The 19,963-nt window shown below is 36.0% G+C and overlaps 1 protein-coding gene across 1 annotated transcript in view; it reads left to right on the top strand.

The window, feature by feature from the left end:
• Window positions 1-13,919, top strand: part of LOC121388263 (sodium/hydrogen exchanger 8-like) — a 38,803-nt gene extending 24,884 nt beyond the window's left edge. The window contains exon 16 of the mRNA XM_041519538.1: window positions 6,659-13,919. Within this exon, the coding sequence (XP_041375472.1) occupies window positions 6,659-6,799 (141 nt within the window). The 3' untranslated portion in view covers window positions 6,800-13,919. The remainder of the gene's footprint in view (window positions 1-6,658) is intronic.
• The last annotated feature ends 6,044 nt before the right edge of the window (window positions 13,920-19,963 follow it).

Here is a 19,963-nt window from a genome sequence, read left to right as displayed (position 1 = left end):
AGGGTGTACACTACCAAATCAAATCCCATAGACGACAATAGTAACATATACGGCTAAAACTCCTACCTGCAACGTATCAACCGACATAAACGCCACGGATATAAATACTACCACTTAAAGTGAATCAGAAAAAAATGGGGGTCAAGCTGCTCGTTTCTGAGATAACGGGTAGCGTCTATGACTACCCTAGTTTCGCACAAAATTTGAGTACTTTTTTTTACAGGTACCCCATACATGTTTCAAGCACAAGGCTACTTGACACATTGGTACTAGATGAAATAAAATTGCACATTTATTTTACCTAGATGAAACTATTATTTTTTACAACCAACACACTCACATTTATAACCAATCACAGGACTTGTGGTGTTCACTTCTCTATCAAAAGTTCGGTGCACCTCGAACTTTGACCCAGCCGGAAGTTATTTGGTATAGTACTACCTATATGAGTTTGTGTGTCATACTGATTTTACGAAAAAAGTGTCAGGATTTTTGTATTGCACGAACAAAAGCGAGGGTGATACATGAATCCTGACACGAGATTGGTATGATCGTTACGACTCACACAAGTGTAATAATTTCTTTATTATCCAACTCAACTAAAAATGTTTCAGCCACAACTAGAAGGAGACAACAAAATGACGTCATATTTAAAATGCACAGTCTGAGTTAGGACTGGAGAAGCAACGTCATGTTGTGATGTCGCTTCCCAAAATTACGTCATTACACTTGTTATTACACGTGTGCTTCATATGATTATTATTAACTCAGTTATGTTGAACCTTATGAATAATAAATAAATAAATAATAACAGGAAGCACAATAATAAATACACACTCTGTAAACACAAAATCCAAAAAGTATACATTGTACATTAATAGCACAAACTAAACCATGTATGCCAGCACTATTAATTTCAGTCATTGTTACTGTTATTTAATTTTTACTGTTTATAAAAAAAAGTAAAGTTTGTTTTATTTAACGACGCCGCTAGAGCACATTGATTTTTTATCTTATCATCGGCTATTGGACGTCAAACATATGGTCATTCTGACACTGTTTTTAGAGGAAACCCGCTGTCGCCACATAGGCTACTCTTTTTACGACAGGCAGCAAGGGATCTTTTATTTGCGCTTCCCACAGGCAGGATAGCACAAACCATGACCTTTGTTGAACCAGTTATGGATCACTGGTCGGTGCAAGTGATTTACACCTACCCATTGAGCCTTGCGTAGCACTCACTCAGGGTTTGGAGTCGGTATCTCGATTAAAAATCCCATGCCTCGACTGGGATCCGAACCCAGTACCTACCAGTCTGTAGACCGATGGCCTGCCACGACGCCACTGAGGCCGGTTTTTTACTGTTTATTGTCACTTAATCTATTTCATTACAAATAAATACTTCTCTCACAGTCCACTGTGGACACTGGTACCATTATCAGCCTCTGGGCAGCCTTACACACTCTAGGATATGTTATTAGATGTTCCAGAGTTTTAGTGGAAAGGCTGTTTCGTAAATCTGTGTTTATTATGTTTTGGCGACTGAAGCCTCTCTCACAGTCCACTGTGGACACTGGTACCACTGTCAGCCTGTGGGCAGCCTCTGGGCAGCCTTACACACTCAATGATATGTGGCCCTCTTCTTGATGGCCAACTGCATTGTTTGCTGTACCAACTGAAACATCCTTTTATTTTCGTTTATTTGTATTTTAGCAAATGCCAAAAAACTCTGTATCTCACTCTTTGCCACACCTACTGGCCCATCCCCGCACCTGCCCAAATATTTGGAAACCTCTGTAGTGCAGTCATCTAACAGCTCCTCCTTACCAACAATTAGTAATGGTTCAAATAGCTTGGTTAGAGCTGACAACATCACATCCCCTTTATCTGTGAATCGATCGTTTAGATTCCCAATCAAATTACCCTTATTAACAATGAGTGATGGTTCAAATAGCTTGGTTAGAGCTGACAACATCACATCCCCTTTATCTGTGAATCGGTCGTTTAGATTCCTAATCAAATTACCCTTACCAACAATGAGTGATGGTTCAAATAGCTTGGTTAGAGCTGACAACATCACATCCCCTTTATCTGTGAATCGGTCGTTTAGATTCCTAATCAAATTACCCTTACCAACAATGAGTGATGGTTCAAATAGCTTGGTTAGAGCTGACAACATCACATCCCCTTTATCTGTGAATCGGTCGTTTAGATTCCCAATCAAATTACCCTTATTAACAATGAGTGATGGTTCAAATAGCTTGGTTAGAGCTGACAACATCACATCTCCTTTATCGGTGAATCGGTCGTTTAGATTCCTAATCAAATTACCCTTATTAACAATGAGTGATGGTTCAAATAGCTTGGTTAGAGCTGACAACATCACATCCCCTTTATCTGTGAATCGGTCGTTTAGATTCCTAATCAAATTACCCTTATTAACAATGAGTGATGGTTCAAATAGCTTGGTTAGAGCTGACAACATCACATCCCCTTTATCTGTGAATCGGTCGTTTAGATTCCTAATCAAATTACCCTTACCAACAATGAGTGATTGTTCAAATAGCTTGGTTAGAGCTGACAACATCACATCCCCTTTATCGGTGAATCGGTCGTTTAGATTCCTAATCAAATTACCCTTACCAACAATGAGTGATTGTTCAAATAGCTTGGTTAGAGCTGACAACATCACATCCCCTTTATCTGTGAATCGATCGTTTAGATTCCCAATCAAATTACCCTTATTAACAATGAGTGATGGTTCAAATAGCTTGGTTAGAGCTGACAACATCACATCCCCTTTATCGGTGAATCGGTCGTTTAGATTCCCAATCAAATTACCCTTACCAACAATGAGTGATGGTTCAAATAGCTTGGTTAGAGCTGACAACATCACATCCCCTTTATCTGTGAATCGATCGTTTAGATTCCCAATCAAATTACCCTTATTAACAATGAGTGATGGTTCAAATAGCTTGGTTAGAGCTGACAACATCACATCCCCTTTATCTGTGAATCGATCGTTTAGATTCCCAATCAAATTACCCTTATTAACAATGAGTGATGGTTCAAATAGCTTGGTTAGAGCTGACAACATCACATCCCCTTTATCTGTGAATCGGTCGTTTAGATTCCTAATCAAATTACCCTTACCAACAATGAGTGATTGTTCAAATAGCTTGGTTAGAGCTGACAACATCACATCCCCTTTATCTGTGAATCGATCGTTTAGATTCCCAATCAAATTACCCTTATTAACAATGAGTGATGGTTCAAATAGCTTGGTTAGAGCTGACAACATCACATCTCCTTTATCGGTGAATCGGTCGTTTAGATTCCTAATCAAATTACCCTTATTAACAATGAGTGATGGTTCAAATAGCTTGGTTAGAGCTGACAACATCACATCCCCTTTATCGGTGAATCGGTCGTTTAGATTCCTAATCAAATTACCCTTATTAACAACGAGTGATGGTTCAAATAGCTTGGTTAGAGCTGACAACATCACATCTCCTTTATCGGTGAATCGGTCGTTTAGATTCCCAATCAAATTACCCTTACCAACAATGAGTGATTGTTCAAATAGCTTGGTTAGAGCTGACAACATCACATCCCCTTTATCGGTGAATCGGTCGTTTAGATTCCTAATCAAATTACCCTTATTAACAATGAGTGATGGTTCAAATAGCTTGGTTAGAGCTGACAACATCACATCCCCTTTATCGGTGAATCGGTCGTTTAGATTCCTAATCAAATTACCCTTATTAACAATGAGTGATGGTTCAAATAGCTTGGTTAGAGCTGACAACATCACATCCCCTTTATCAGTGAATCGGTCGTTTAGATTCCTAATCAAATTACCCTTATTAACAATGAGTGATGGTTCAAATAGCTTGGTTAGAGCTGACAACATCACATCCCCTTTATCTGTGAATCGGTCGTTTAGATTCCTAATCAAATTACCCTTACCAACAATGAGTGATTGTTCAAATAGCTTGGTTAGAGCTGACAACATCACATCCCCTTTATCGGTGAATCGGTCGTTTAGATTCCCAATCAAATTACCCACAAACTGCTCACATGCTGATTTTACTTCCTTCCTCTGGTTTACCCCATCCCTGATTGTGTCTATTTAACTCAGACCCAGAGCAGACTAATCCAAGAGTGTTCGTGACTGGAGAGGTAGGTACTCTGGTAAGAAAGTTTAACATATTATTGGGACCTGACTTACTGTCTGTCAACTTTTCCATTATCTTTACTGGAGAGTACAACAGTGGGTTTGGAATGACTTGCACAGTATAGCCAGGTGTGACAGAATGTCTGCAAGGAAGTGTACAACATATAGAAATTTGTAACTCGTAATGGATCTGTACATTGACAGGGTCTTTACACTCCGATCTTCCAAGGATACACTGACTATACTGCTATAGTTATCTACAACAGCTTGTACACTCCATTTGAAACTAAGCCACCTAGTGTGAAAGACCTGTTTTAGTCTAGTGTCCTGGCTGATTTTCACTATTTCCTGAATATTTTCCAACTTTGCTATATTTTTGGGAGATTTGTGAAAATATTTTAACAAAACTTCCTGAAACTTGACAAGCTACCGAACTTGATCAGCTACTGCCCCACAACCTAAAGCTAATCTGTGAGCAATGCAGTGAGTAGCTAACAGACTTGGCTTTACTTCTCTAAGCCTAGCCACTACCCCAGATTTGACTCCTGTCATAACAGAGCTTGGCTTTACTTCTCTAAGCCTAGCCACTACCCCAGATTTCACTCCTGTCATAACAGAGCTTGGCTTTACTTCTCTAAGCCTAGCCACTACCCCAGATTTCACTCCTGTCATAACAGAGCTTGGCTTTACTTCTCTAAGCCTAGCCACTACCCCAGATTGTACTCCTGTCATAACAGAGGCCCCAACTAGACCATCTTCATTTATGTCTTTCAATTTCAACATCTCCAACAATGCTGTTGTTATACTATCAGCATCAGCAACATCCAACTGCTTAATGCCTAAAAGCTCTTGTCTGGCCGGTATATGTGCCACAAATAGTTTCTAAAAACTGTCTGGGCGGTATATGTGCCACAAATAGTTTCTAAAAACTCTGTCTGGACGGTATATGTGCCACAAATAGTTTCTAAAAACTGTCTGGCCGGTATATGTGCCACAAATAGTTTCTAAAAACTCTGTCTGGGCGGTATATGTGCCACAAATAGTTTCTAAAAGCTCTTGTCTGGCCGGTATATGTGCCACAAATAGTTTCTAAAAATCTAATATACACAATGATGATCTGATGAACAGAAACATCTGTAGACTCATTTGCATTAAACTAAACAAATGAGATTTATTGACTCTTTCAAGCAATGTATCTTCAGTGACATCGGCTGATGACTTCTGGAGTCCCTGAACACTGCTGTTGTGTGTGTAGTTCATGTGCTCATCAACATTCAAATCATTCAGCTGAGCTGATCCCTGGATTAAAAAATATTAACAAAATTAAATAACTACAAATACGAAACATATTACTGAATTTAACAACTTGCCAGTAAAAACCATAACATTTTATCTTCACATAATGTATTTAATTATTTATTTGTGTAATTTGAAAGGTAAATATAGCCATTACCTATAAATGATTGTAAATTGCAAATGTATTTAACTGTGCAATTTTAAACGAGGAACAAGTGTGTTTGGTGGCCTTGGTGGCGTCGTGGTTAAGCCATCGGACATAAAGCTGGTAGGTACAGGATTCGGATCCCACCCAGAGCAAGTTTTAATGACTCAATGGGTAGATGTAAGACCATTACACCCTCTTCTCTCTCACTAATCACTAACAATTAACTACTAACCCACTGTCCTGGACAGACAGCCCAGATAGCCGAGATGTATGCCAGGACAGCGTGCTTGAACCGTAATTGGATATGAGCCTAAAAATAAGGTGTAGAAGGAGATGGCAGCAAGTGGACATTTCTAAGAGCTGCAACAATGGCTGACTTGAATTTATTCATGGCAATCTTCCTAACTCTGTCCATTATGTTGACACACTCTTTCAAGTCACATGGGGCTGCTGCATGGCTGTTGTCACCTACGACAACAACAAAATAATAATTATTATTATAAAATACTATTACTACTACTAATTAGTATTATTATTATACTATTCAGTTACATCATTTATATATTCAAATTATTTACAAATTAAATACCCCACCCCTGGCAATAAAAAGATAAAAGTTTACACCTAGTTGGCCAATAATGTTTGTTTAAAAAAAAATGAAATTATACACCAAAATATGTTTTATGAACATTTGTGATGAGACTTTTCAATTGCAATAAACTGGTACACCAGTAATATTGCCCACCCGTATAAAATACACATCCTGTTAACCCTTGAATTTTGTATTGTTATAACAGCAAATGGTTCTATGCACAACAAACATATTCCTATATCTGAAATATACAATAATCTGATATCCAAATAAGTGGATGTGCAACTGTGTTACTAATCACCATGGGCCGAATTTACGAAGCCTGTTTTTCTTAAACGCAGGTGTTTAAGCATTGTAAATGTATGTAGTTACATACATATAAGTCAAAAACAGGTTTTGTAAATTCGGTCCCATGATTTCTGGGGTTTTTTGTGGTTTTTTCCAGGAGGTGCGTGACGGTAAGAACCAGATGAACACGCTCACTAACAAATGGTACAAGGACGTCAGAGCAGTGCCATCAGAGTCCGAGTCCGAGGATGATGGTGATGGTGAACAAACTAATCTGATGACGACGTCCACGCTGTAGAATGCAAGACTAGTTGGGTTTTTTTGACAAGCAATATTCTTCTGTTCCGGCTTTTGTCGTCTACATTTTCACAACTTCCGAGTTGCATTGTCGAACTGGTTGATGGAAAAATTATACTGGTGGCAATGTCACGGTTGCAGAGACTAAACTGAAGCCGGTCATGTGAGAGTGATGATAATGCCATGGTTGTGAATAATACTGTGGAGAAGAGATTTGCTCATAAGGGATCTGTAATTCCATGATGATATTGATAGTATGAATCTGTGAGATCATATGACCTGTTCAGAATGAACATTAGTCAAGCCTTCATGGCAGTTCTATTCAATGAGTAATGTCATTAACACTCAGAAAAAACCCAGGCATGGAATACTAACAAAAGGTTGGCTGTACCTTAAATAAATATTCTACAGTCCTTTCCACAGGGAATGCCTTTTTTTCATTCTTTGGAATTTACTACAAGTTATTTATTTCGGAGCGGATTGTTTTCAAAATTGGACATAAATATAGTATTTTTTGTTATTTCCAAAACACTTTTACTTTTTTTCATGTGTTAAACTAAATATTTACAAAACACGTTTTTGTAGGAGGATGGGATGGACTATAGGTTGTATTGTATTGTTGATTTGTTATCTTTAATCCAGTAATTATAATCTAGTAAGAAACCAATCTTGCCTGCTGACCATTCAGAATCTAATATTACTGATGGTTTGACTGAAAATAATTCCAATTTATTTTGCTACGAGTTCTGTGAAATATTGCCTTTTGATCTCATGTATGTGATTTTTTAATTCTGGTTGGTTATGAGGGTTGTTTTACGGTTGTACGCAATTGTAATAATGTGAGAAATTGTATTTTGCTAATAGGTAACTTTCCTGTATTGTAGTAAATATGATTTGTTTTTCTTCTGATTTCTTACCTGTTTTTAATAGATAATCTGAAAATGTAAGCTGATTTTTAAAAATTAATTATAGGCAATAATGAAAATGGGTTTTTTGGGTTTTTTAAAAATACATTTGCATATATCTTACATTAAACAACGCACATAAAATAAAATGTATAAAAACAATATCTTTTTTATTGGTACTGTAGTAAATAACACCCAAAATAGTTTTTTTAAAAAGCTGTTTTCTTATTACTGGAATACATAATTTTAGGTTAAGCTAATACCTGTGTCATAAATACATGTAATGTTTTTATAATGTGATTTGTGGTAACTGTGAAAAATTCTTTGTAAGCTGTGATTGGTTGTAGTTATTATTGCATTGATCTCTTCATCATCAATTTGTTACTCATAGTTATGTACAGTTGTATTTCTGTATTAATAAAAAAAAAAAAATGTAGAGGGGTAGGGAACAGTTGCCCCCCCCCCCTCCCCGAAAAATACCAAAAATAGCCTTTTAGCTGGTAAAGACCCTATGGAAAAGTTCTTTTCACTGCCTATCTCAGGGTGTTTTATTTTTTTTACTAAGTTTAGTTATAATATAAAGAAAAGTATAGTTTATATGTTTTGTTTTTATTTTGACTGGGTATTGAAAATCATTGTGGTAGGGTTGTTGTACAAATATGTTAACCTATATTGTAACGCACAAAAAATGGCACATACACACATATTTATAACATATGTAGTTGCACAAAAAGTAAACAATTTTAAAGTTAAAAAGTATGGTATTATACATTTATTAATTGGAACAAAAAATCAAATAATGTTTTTATTGTAATTATAATATTAAATGTAGGTCATTGTGACATATGTATCAGTAACTTGCAATATTATTATAGGTAGGTCACTGACATCTGTATCAATAACTTGTAATATTATATGTAGGTCACTATGACATCTGTATCAATAACTTGCAATATGTGTAGGTCACTATGACATCTGTATCAATAACTTGCAATATGTGTAGGTCACTATGACATCTGTATCAATAACTTGTAATATTATATGTAGGTCACTGTAACATCTGTAGAAATAATATTGTGTAGTGAAACTGATATTTGTTGGAATAGTGTTTCATATGAAATGTATATTACCTCATTAACATCTGGCATGCAGGGTATAAATTGCTTTATTACATACCTATTCAGTCTTATTATAAAGACATTTTGAAATCGTGTGATAAATTTATTTTCTATTACACATGTGCGATATGAACCAGAACTTTTAAATGGGGAATTCCCTTTTTCTTTTTACTGCAGTTAGCGCCTTTTATTTACTGACGTCATATAGGATTTACAAATGACGTCACATCATATATGAAACATTACACAAGGCTGCCACAGAGTATGATTCTTAATGTTAAGTTAATCCATGAAAGGCGCTTTGATCATTGATTTAGCAAAGTGTTGTTAGGACGTTAAATTAAAAAATGTTTTTGTAAAACATAAAAGAAGGTATGTAATAAATACAGAACTTCACATACGTTGTTTTCTCTTCCTATTTATTGCACTCGTTTATTTTGCGAAAGAACATACCACTCGACTGATACGCGGTCTTGTGGTATATATTCTTGCGTAAAATAAACTTGTGCAATAAATAGGAAACAACATATATGAAGTTCTGTATATATATCAAATAGATGTCAATATACTGTATGAGGGAACAATTTGTATAATGTAGATCACTGCTATCTGTGGGAATAACTTGCTATGTCATGTTTACGTTATTATAGCATGAGGGAATAATACAGTATATCAACTGTAGGTCTCTGACATTTGTGTAAATATATATATATCAAACTTATGTCAGTGTGATATGTGTGGGAATTTATCAAATGAAATGTACATAGGTCACTGTGACATGTATAACTTAACATATCACATGTAGGTAACGTTGACATTCATGGCAATAATGTATTAATATCAAATGTATTATATCATGGTATTAATATCAAATGTAGGTCATTTGTGACACCTTAGTCATATCTGGCACTGACAATTTTCTTCTTTTTTTTTCTTTCTTTTTTTTTTGCTGTCCTATTCTTGTAATGAACATGTCTGTAGCATATGTTTACATTCAATAACACAGTTGCTCAGTTACTTCTGACTACTTTATGGCAGATTCGTGAGACTTGCTCAGTTACTTTCCATGGACGATTGAGGTTCTTTACTAAAGAGTTTGGAGCCTATTGTACTGTAAATATATTCCCAATAATGATTTTAAAAATGTATTATTTCTACTTTATCTTTCATATAAGTCTAGCAAAGTGTCTTCCAAAATACCAAAACTTTATCAGAAAACAAGGATGCCTTATAGTATACGTGACGCCGTTTTAATATTTTCACATACATGTACATCAAATCAAACAAATTAAGTCACTATTCCAGAGAAAAATCATATAGACTATATTACATATTCAATTTAACTCTTGGTCCTTTTTGCTTTTAAGCAAAAAGCAATTTTATTGCAGGCTTTCCAATAATTTTATTGGAAATAAAAACATATGTAATCATAACTTGGCAAAACATTTTTTGTCTCATTTAAACTTTACTTTATTATTAATCTTTAAAATCAAGGACTTTTATTGTATGAACAGTAAGAGTGAAGAAAAGCTTCAGTTGAAGTCACTCAGTTTGTATAGACAGGATACATGACTTTCAGATATCATCTAAGGTATCAAATAAACACAACAGAAAGATCACTATTTAGTCTAGATAGGCACTGAAGTCACTCAGTTTGTAGAGATGGAATACAAGTGACTTTCAGACATCATCTAGAGCATCAAATAAACACACAAAGACCACCATATAGTCTAGGTAGGCACTGGAGTCACGCTGTCTCTATAGATGGAATACAAGTGACTTTCAGACATCATCTAGAGCATCAAATAAACACACAAAGACCACCATATAGTCTAGGTAGGCACTGGAGTCACGCTGTCTCTATAGATAGAATACAAGTGACTTTCAGACATCATCTAGAGCATCAAATAAACACACAAAGACCACCATATAGTCTAGGTAGGCACTGGAGTCACACTGTCTCTATAGATAGAATACAAGTGACTTTCAGACATCATCTAGAGCATCAAATAAACACACAAAGACCACCATATAGTCTAGGTAGGCACTGGAGTCACGCTGTCTCTATAGATGGAATACAAGTGACTTTCAGACATCATCTAGAGCATCAAATAAACGCCACACAAAGATCACTAGTCCACTAGATAGGCACTACAGATTTGCTGACTTGAGGTTTGTTCTCAAAACGACCACTTCTAAACACAATACATTCCCATTCAAACATCAACACCAGGTATCAGATGTGGATCCAGACATTTTTGCAGGGGTTGGGGTGGTGGGGTCTACGTGCAGTTACTTGCCTGTAAATGGAAGTTGTATATTAGCAGTGAATGCACTTTAAAATAAGTGGAGAAAACAATTTTGAGCAGAGGCGGGTCCTTGACCTACTCAACCACCCCCCCACCCCCCATGGATCCATGCCTGGGTATGACCATGACACGATGTTATTTTACTTTATACAGTCAGTGGTATTTTTTAATACATTCTTCCATGATTCTGGGGTAGTTTGAGGTGGTTTTGAGGGTGGTTTTGTTTAGTTTTTTTGCGAATGTGTGTGAGTTGTTCTGTTTTAGTTTCTGTCAGCGCTCCATATCTCTTCATGAAACCAATTTGTTTTAATTCCAGTGGGTAACAGAGGCTGGGCCTTTGGATATTTTATTTGTTTGGTTTGTATTATTTATCTTTCTCTATTTTTGTATATACTTGAAAGTAAGTTATTGTCATAATGAGCCATTTATAATTTTTAATATTTTCACAAGTATACAAACTGTACACTGTAAGGGAGACTTATGCTGGTGTACCCTGTTCATATGGAGAAAGGAAATGGTAATAAAAATACCTTTGCAAAATCAACAGGGTTTTTTGTATACTTTTTAGGAGTTGTGAACGTTTTCTAAAAAAAAATTATGCTTTGTGAAAATTATAATTGTGAATAGCCTATAAATGTTTGGTGAATGTTTATGTATGTTATGATGGTGTTCCACTGTCATGGACAGACAGCCCAGATAGCTGAGGTGTGTGCCCATGACAGCAGGCTTGAACCTTCATGGGATATAAATGATATGGTGGTGTCTTTAAATTGTTCTCATTTCTTAAGACATGTACATTGGTTATAATACATCAGACTTAACAGACCTGTAGGAAATTATTTTAAAAGGAAGGCGGTAGCCATTAATATAAAGAATGATCACTATTAAAACATTAACACTCAAAATCTAAAGCATGATCAACTGTAGCTTGAATGCAGAAGAAGAAGAAGTTATTTAAATGCTATGTTGCCATATTAAACTTTTTGAGTTGTAGATGGTTAAAGTGACAATTTAAATTTAGTATTTTGAGCATACTAATTTTGGCTGTGATAAACATCTCAGGACTTAAATCAAAAGAAGGTCATACAACAGTAAAAAGATGCAGGACAGTAACGTATATTAGATTAGCAGTATTTTCTTTATTATTTATATTTTAGTGAAATATTTGAAAATGTAAGTGAAATTACTCAATAGCAACAATAGACTTGTGCTGTTGTGGTGGTACTAATTGTTTTGGGTGGGGTTTTTGGGGTGGCTTTTTAAGAGTAAAGATTAATTGATGAATATTATCTAGTAAATAGAACCTTTTATGTTTTCAGTCAAATGTGATGGGCATCTTATGAAGTCTGCAGTATCCTATTAATTCATTTGTCATACAACTTAACAAGCGTAACTCATGTGATATCTTGTTTATTCAAATGCTGTTTTCTTTTTTCCCCTCAAATTATACAAATCACTGAACGTAGCTCAAAGAGAATTAACTCTTTGTTTTTTATTATGTTGAATACTATAAAAAAAAATTGTTTGAAAATATTGTCTATGAATACAAAATAATAAGCTAAAAAGTTTCTGTGAACTTTTTTCTGTTGTTTTTTAGTGTCTTCGGGAATGGATTACAAGTACAATTCATATTTGACATGGAATATTAAATATCATTTATATACATGTATATATATATAATTTGTTGTATATCCAGTAATATTTTTCAGATCATATGCTTTCAGAACATAATAACTTTGTAAATTAGATGTAAATCAATTGGGTCACAGGACTTCTTTTATTGACATATACATGTAAGTAAATGCATTACAGTGATGCTCCTGAATTAACATATGCATGGATTTCATTCCAATATTGATGTCATTCTCATTCAGCAAGACACTGCATCTTATATTTATGTCATTTGAATATGGAGTAATGATTGGCTGGAATTATTGTAGTGGAGTATCAAGTTTACAGCAAAACACATATTGCAGTTGTATGATATATAGATTATTACCCTTGTGTTTTGGTATCATCAATATTTTATGTTAGGAATAAAAATAATGTTTGATGCTCACCAGAGGTACACATAATACAGTTATTATTTCTAATATATGATATTGATGATACACATTCTGCTAATGACGTCCGTCTGTATATGTGTGTGATTTTACGGAACATGTTGGGTAAATGTGGGTGTTATGTACATACACATGTAGAGCAGGTTCATAATATAACATGTCGAGGTACTTTATAAATATTTGTTATGTTAGTTTTACATAATTGTATTACAGTGATTTACTGTAATATCTTCCACAGGATTTTGTTGTATTTGGGTGAGGGTTTCGAGTTTTGCTTTGTCAAAGATGCCCATATTATGTGTTTATGTATTACAAGTTTCAAAACATATGTTATGGCCATTTCTCACTAAGTAAACTTATCATTGATTCAATTAAGAATTTTTGTATTCAATGGGATAACTAATTAACCTTTTGAAATGTTCTCTCAATTTCATGTACTGAAATGCAAAGTGAAGTGACCATTTGAGTACATTGCATATAGGTTGATAAAAATATGTTGAGTACCGGGTATTTTGCATATTATATATTAAGAAGTTCATAGTGTTCATGTGTTGTTTGGTAATTTTGTGGATAATCGCTATACATATTTTGTGGACAATCGCTATAAATGTATGCCTGGAAATTGTGTTTGAAAGTGACAGTAACAGTGTGTATATGTATATTGTTACTTCTGGAATAATTTCTAGAAAGAACTCATTGAAATAAACTTGTTAACTATTCAAACAATATGTGAGTGAGTCTTATTTATTTGCTTAGACTCTGATTCAACCTCTTAAGTTCAACCTCTGAAGTTCAGCTTCTTAAGTTCAACCTCTTACGTTCAACCTCTTACGTTCAACCTCTTACGTTCAGCCTTTTACGTTCAGCCTCTTAAGTACAGCCTCTTAAGTTCAGCCTTTCAAGTACAGCCTCCTAAGTTCAGCCTCTTAAGTTCAACCTCTCCATAGTTCACTTCTAGGTGTAATAAAAAGCTAACTGGGCTCATAGTTCTTGACCTGTATCCACACTTGCTCTTACGTGGGCTCCAGGTGTATCAAAAATCTCACAGGGCTCATAGTTCTTGACCTATAACCACACTTGCTCTTATGTGGGCTCCAAGTGTATCAAAAAGCTTACTGGGCTCATAATTCTTGACCTGTAGTTCTTGACCTATAACCACACTTGCTCTTACGTGGGCTCCAGGTGTATCAAAAATCTCACAGGGCTCATAGTTCTTGACCTATAACCATACATGCTCTTACGTGGGCTCCAAGTGTATCAAAAAACTTACTGGGCTCATAGTTCTTGACCTATAACCACATTTACTCTTACGTGGGCTCCAAGTGCAACAAAAAGCTCACTGGGCTCATATTTCTTGACCTATAACCATACATGCTCTTACGTGGGCTCCCAAGTGCAACAACAAGCTCACTGGGCTCATAGTTCTTGACCTATAACCACACATACTCTTACGTAGGCTCCAAGTGTATCAAAAAGCTTACTGGGCTCATAGTTCTTGACATGTAGTTCTTGACCTATAACCACACTTGCTCTTACGTTGGCTCCAGGTGTATCAAAAATTTCACAGGGCTCATAGTTCTTGACCTATAACCATACATGCTCTTTTACGTGGGCTCCAAGTGTATCAAAAAGCTTACTGGGCTCATAGTTCTTGACCTGTAGTTCTTGACCTATAACCACACTTGCTCTTACGTGGGCTCCAAGTGTATCAAAAATCTCACAGGGCTCGTAGTTCTTGACCTATAACCACACATGCTCTTACGTGGGCTCCAAGTATATCAAAAAGCTTACTGGGCTCATAGTTCTTGACCTATAACCATACATGCTCTTATGTGGGCTCCACGTGTATCAAAAAGCTTACTGGGCTCATAGTCCTTGACCTATAACCACACTTGCTCTTACGTGGGCTCCAAGTGTATTAAAAATCTCACAGGGCTCAATAGTTCTTTACCTATAACCATACATGCTCTTACGTGGGCTCCACGTGTATCAAAAAGCTTACTGGGCTCATAGTTCTTGACCTATAACCACACTTGCTCTTACGTGGGCTCCAAGTGTATTAAAAATCTCACAGGGCTCATAGTTCTTGACCTATAACCATACATGCTCTTACGTGGGCTCCACGTGTATCAAAAAGCTTACTGAGCTCATAGTTCTTGACCTATAACCACACTTGCTCATACTGGGCTCCAAGTGTATGAAAAAGCTTATTGGGCTCATTGTTCTTGACCTGTATCCACACTTGCTCTTACATGGGCTCCAAGTGTATCAAAAATCTCACAGGGCTCATAGTTCTTGACCTATAACCATACATGCTCTTACGTGGGCTCCAAGTGTATCAAAAAGCTTACTGGGCTCATAGTTCTTGACCTATAACCACACTTGCTCTTACGTGGGCTCCAAGTGTATTAAAAATCTCACAGGGCTCATAGTTCTTGACCTATAACCATACATGCTCTTACGTGGGCTCCAAGTGTATCAAAAAGCTTACTGGGCTCATAGTTCTTGACCTATAACCACACTTGCTCTTACATAAGTATCAAAAATATCACAGGGCTCATAGTTTTTGACTTATAACCACGCATGCTCTTACGTGGGCTCCAAGTGTATCAAAAAGCTTACTGGGCTCATAGTTCTTGACCTATAACCACACTTGCTCATACTGGGCTCCAAGTGTATGAAAAAGCTTATTGGGCTCATTGTTCTTGACCGGTATCCACACTTGCTCTTACGTGGGCTCCCAAGTGTATCAAAAATCTCACAGGGCTCATAGTTCTTGACCTATAACCATACATGCTCTTATGTGGGCTCCAAGTGTATCAAAAAGCTTACTGGGCTCATAGTTCTTGACCTATAACCACACTTGCTCTTACGTGGGCTCCAAGTGTATTAAAAATCTCACAGGGCTCATAATTCTTGACCTATAACCATACATGCTCTTACGTGGGCTCCAAGTATATCAAAAATCTCACAGGGCTCATAGTTCTTGACCTATAACCACACATGCTCTTACGTGGGCTCCAAGTGTATCAAAAAGGTAACTGAGCTCATAGTTCTTGACCTATAACCACATTTACTCTTACGTGGGCTCCAAGTGCAACAAAAAGCTCACTGGGCTCATAGTTCTTGACCTGTAATCACATTTGCTCTCAACAAAAATCTCACTGGCCTCATAGTTCTTGACCTATAACCATACTTGCTCTTATGTGGGCTCCAAGTGTATCGAAAAGCTCAATGGGTTCAGTGTGTGTGTGTAGGGGGGTGGGGTCATATATCGGCACTGGCTCCCAAAGAGAATAAATTGTTCAGTGGTAACCTGAGGTGTGTAACCAGGAAACGAAACATGATGGTTAAATGCTTTAAATAAAATTATTATGTAACAAGTTCCATCTAGTCTAGGAAAGGGATGTTGCCTCGTCCAGTCTAGATATCTTGGAAAGAAATGATGCTATGTCTAGTCTAGATATCTGGGAAAGAAATGATGTCTCATCTAGTCTAGATATCTGGAAAAGAAATGATGCCTTGTCTAGTCTAGATATCTGGGAAAGGAATGATGCCTCGTCTAGTCTAGATATTTGTGAAAGAAATGATGCCATGTCTAGTCTAGATATCTGGGAAAGAAATGATGCCATGTCTAGTCTAGATATCTGGGAAAGAAATGATGCCTCGTCTAGTCTAGATATTGGGAAAGGAATGATGCCTTGTCTAGTCTAGACATCTGGGAAAGAAATGATGCCATGTCTAGTCTAGATATCTGGGAAAGAAATGATGCCTCGTCTAGTCTAGATATCTGGGAAAAACATGATGCCATGTCTAGTCTAGGAAAGGAATGATGTCTCGTCTACAAATAGTATTTTGTCTAGTCTAGACCTCTAGGAAGGGAATGATGCCTTGTCTAATCTAGGAAGGGAATGATGCCTTGTCTAGTCTAGGAAAGGAATGGTGCCTTATCTAGACTAGACATCTAGGAATGGAATGATATCTTGTCTAATCTAGGAAAGGAATGATGCCATGTTTAGACTAGAAAGGTGTTTTGTCTAATCTAGATATCTAGGAAAGGAATTGTGCAGTCTAGAAAAATAATGATGCCATGTCTAGACTAGGAAAATAATGATGTCTTGACTAGAAATTATATTTTTTCTAATCTAGATATTTAAGAAAAAAAGAAATGTCTTATCTAGTCTGTCTACACCTCTAGGAAAGGAATGATGCCTTGTCTAATCTAAGACATCTAGGAAAGGAATGATATCTTGTCTAATCTAGGAAAAGAATGATACCTTGTCTAGACTAGGAAATTAATAATGTCTTGTCCACAAATGATGTTTTTTCTAGTATAGACATCATAGGAAAGGAAAGATACCTTGTCTAGTCTAGAGCACTAGGAAAGAATTCTATCTTGTTTAGACTACTATGAAGGAATGTCTTGTCAAACTATTAGGGAAAGAAATTATGTTTAGACCACTAGGGAATGATAAATGCCATGTTGGGTGTCCTCTAGCGGCATTATGCTATTCTCACATAATAAACAGCAAGGAATGAAATATGTGTTCAATGATAAGATATAATGATGCAAAAATTGAAAATTCCAAAACAAGACTTGTGCAGAGTAGAAGCTAGATAGAATATGCTGATTAGGAATTATTGCTGCTTTATAAGGAAATCTTGGACGAAATGTGAAACGAAATCTATCCATTTCGATTTCACCGAATGTTTCGTCAGATGTTTACTTGCATGACCTGGTTTTAGTTTTACTTTTGGGTACACATTTGATTTGTACTTACACTTTGACTACGGTCTACAGTCTATTGTGTTGTCTAATCTAGGTATCTAAGAAAAAACAACAACGATGTCTTGTCTAGTCTACACCTCTAGGAAAGTAATGATGTCGTGTCCACAAATGATGTTTTGTCTAGTCTAGACATCTAGGAAAGTAATGATGTCTTGTCCACAAATGATGTTTTGTCTAGTCTAGACATCTAGGAAAGTAATGATGTCTTGTCCACAAATGATGTTTTGTCTAGTCTAGACATCTAGGAAAGTAATGATGTCTTGTCCACAAATGATGTCTTGTCTAGTCTAGACATCTAGGAAAGGAATGATGCCTTGTCTAATCTAGGAAAGGAATGATGCCTTGTCTAATCTAGGAAAGGAATGGTGTCTTGTCTAGGCTAGACATCTAGGAAAAGAATGATGCCGTATCTAGTCTAGAGCACTAGGAAAGAAATGCTATCTTGTTTAGACATCTAGGAAGGAATGTCTTGTCAAACTATTAGGGAAAGAAATTATGTTTAGACCACTAGGGAATCATACATGTCTTGCTAGGTTTCCTCTAGCGTTATTATGTTTAGACCACTAGCATCTTCATAAATCAAGGCTAATATTTGTTCCTTGTATTCGAGGAACGAATATTAGCCTTGATTTATGAAGATGGACCACTAGAGATTGATACATGTCTTGCTGGGTTTCCTCTAGCGTTATTATCACATAATAAACAGAGTAAACGTTTACTAGCTAGGTATGCAAGATGTGTTTAATAATAAGATATAATGATGCACAAATAGAAAATACCCAAATAAGACTCTTGCGCAGAGTAGAAGTTAGATAGAATACGTCTAATATATAATCAATATCAACACACTGAACCACATTCCATAGTTTGCACATGCATCACGCAGTTGCCCCGTACACGTGCGTGGGGTGTCATTCTCGATTTTGAGTTTCCAGGAAGGTCCATTAATCACTGTAAAACATTATTTTTGTCAATCTTTTTTTTTTCTGTTGATCATACAGTTGCTATTGTTTGTTTTTAGTCATTTTTATTGTTTGAATTTGCGATTTACTGATAAAAACAAACAAAAAACGTCAACTTTCAAATTTCACTTCTGACCCCAATCGTCCTTCAAGATCTTTGGTGGTCATAAAACCTACTGTAATACTGAACTACCGGTTGTATTGTTTGACCAATTAATTCACTATTATCATATAACTATTCCCCACAGCTAATATACTTTACAATTTTGGCAATTGTAAATTCTTATTAGAGTTCCCCTACTTTTTTTTGAAGAGTATATAACAGATAATAGAACAACACCAATATATTTCGGTCGAGGAGCACCAAAAATGGTAGAAGATTCAACAGAAGAAAAAAGACGCTCGGTAATCGAGGGCTACTGTGATTCTAGCGAACTTTTCTAGCGAACTTTTTTGACCGGAAGTTATCGATTGGTAAAACAAAAAAGCTTGTCAAGGGAGACAATTCTTTATTACTTTTGTACATTTATCCCTTTTATTTGGAGCACCAGCGTAAATGTTTCGACATTGTCCCAATACCAATAATGAGCTCTGTTTAATGGTATATCGTACAAATGAATATAAAGAGACCTTGTATATGAACATAACGTACTGTAATTGTTATATATTTATCTTAAAATTTATTTATCAAGTTTATTAATTAATTTCTTTGATATCAAATAAAATTACTATTTCCCCTTTTCATATTGTTTTGAAAACCCCCCAATCCAATACGTCTTGCTTACTAGCAATAAAGCATACATTTTGTTTGTTTTAATTTGTAACCTTTGGTTGTTTTGTATTCCTGCTTTGTTTTTGTTTTTTGTTGATTAGGGGTGTTTTTTGGTGTGTTTATGTCGGGGGGTGGGACTCACTTTCTGCATCTTGTATGTATTAAACTTTTCATTACATATTTTTGTTGTTGAAATGCATCAACCCTGATACCTTTGTGGTGACGTAAGTTAAGTGTACATACACAC

The sequence above is a fragment of the Gigantopelta aegis genome, chromosome 14 (genome assembly GCF_016097555.1).
Source record: "Gigantopelta aegis isolate Gae_Host chromosome 14, Gae_host_genome, whole genome shotgun sequence".
NCBI classification, from domain to species: Eukaryota; Metazoa; Mollusca; class Gastropoda; order Neomphalida; family Peltospiridae; genus Gigantopelta; species Gigantopelta aegis.
The sequence above is the reverse complement of the archived record's forward strand: the minus strand, read 5'-3'. Positions and strand labels throughout refer to the sequence as shown.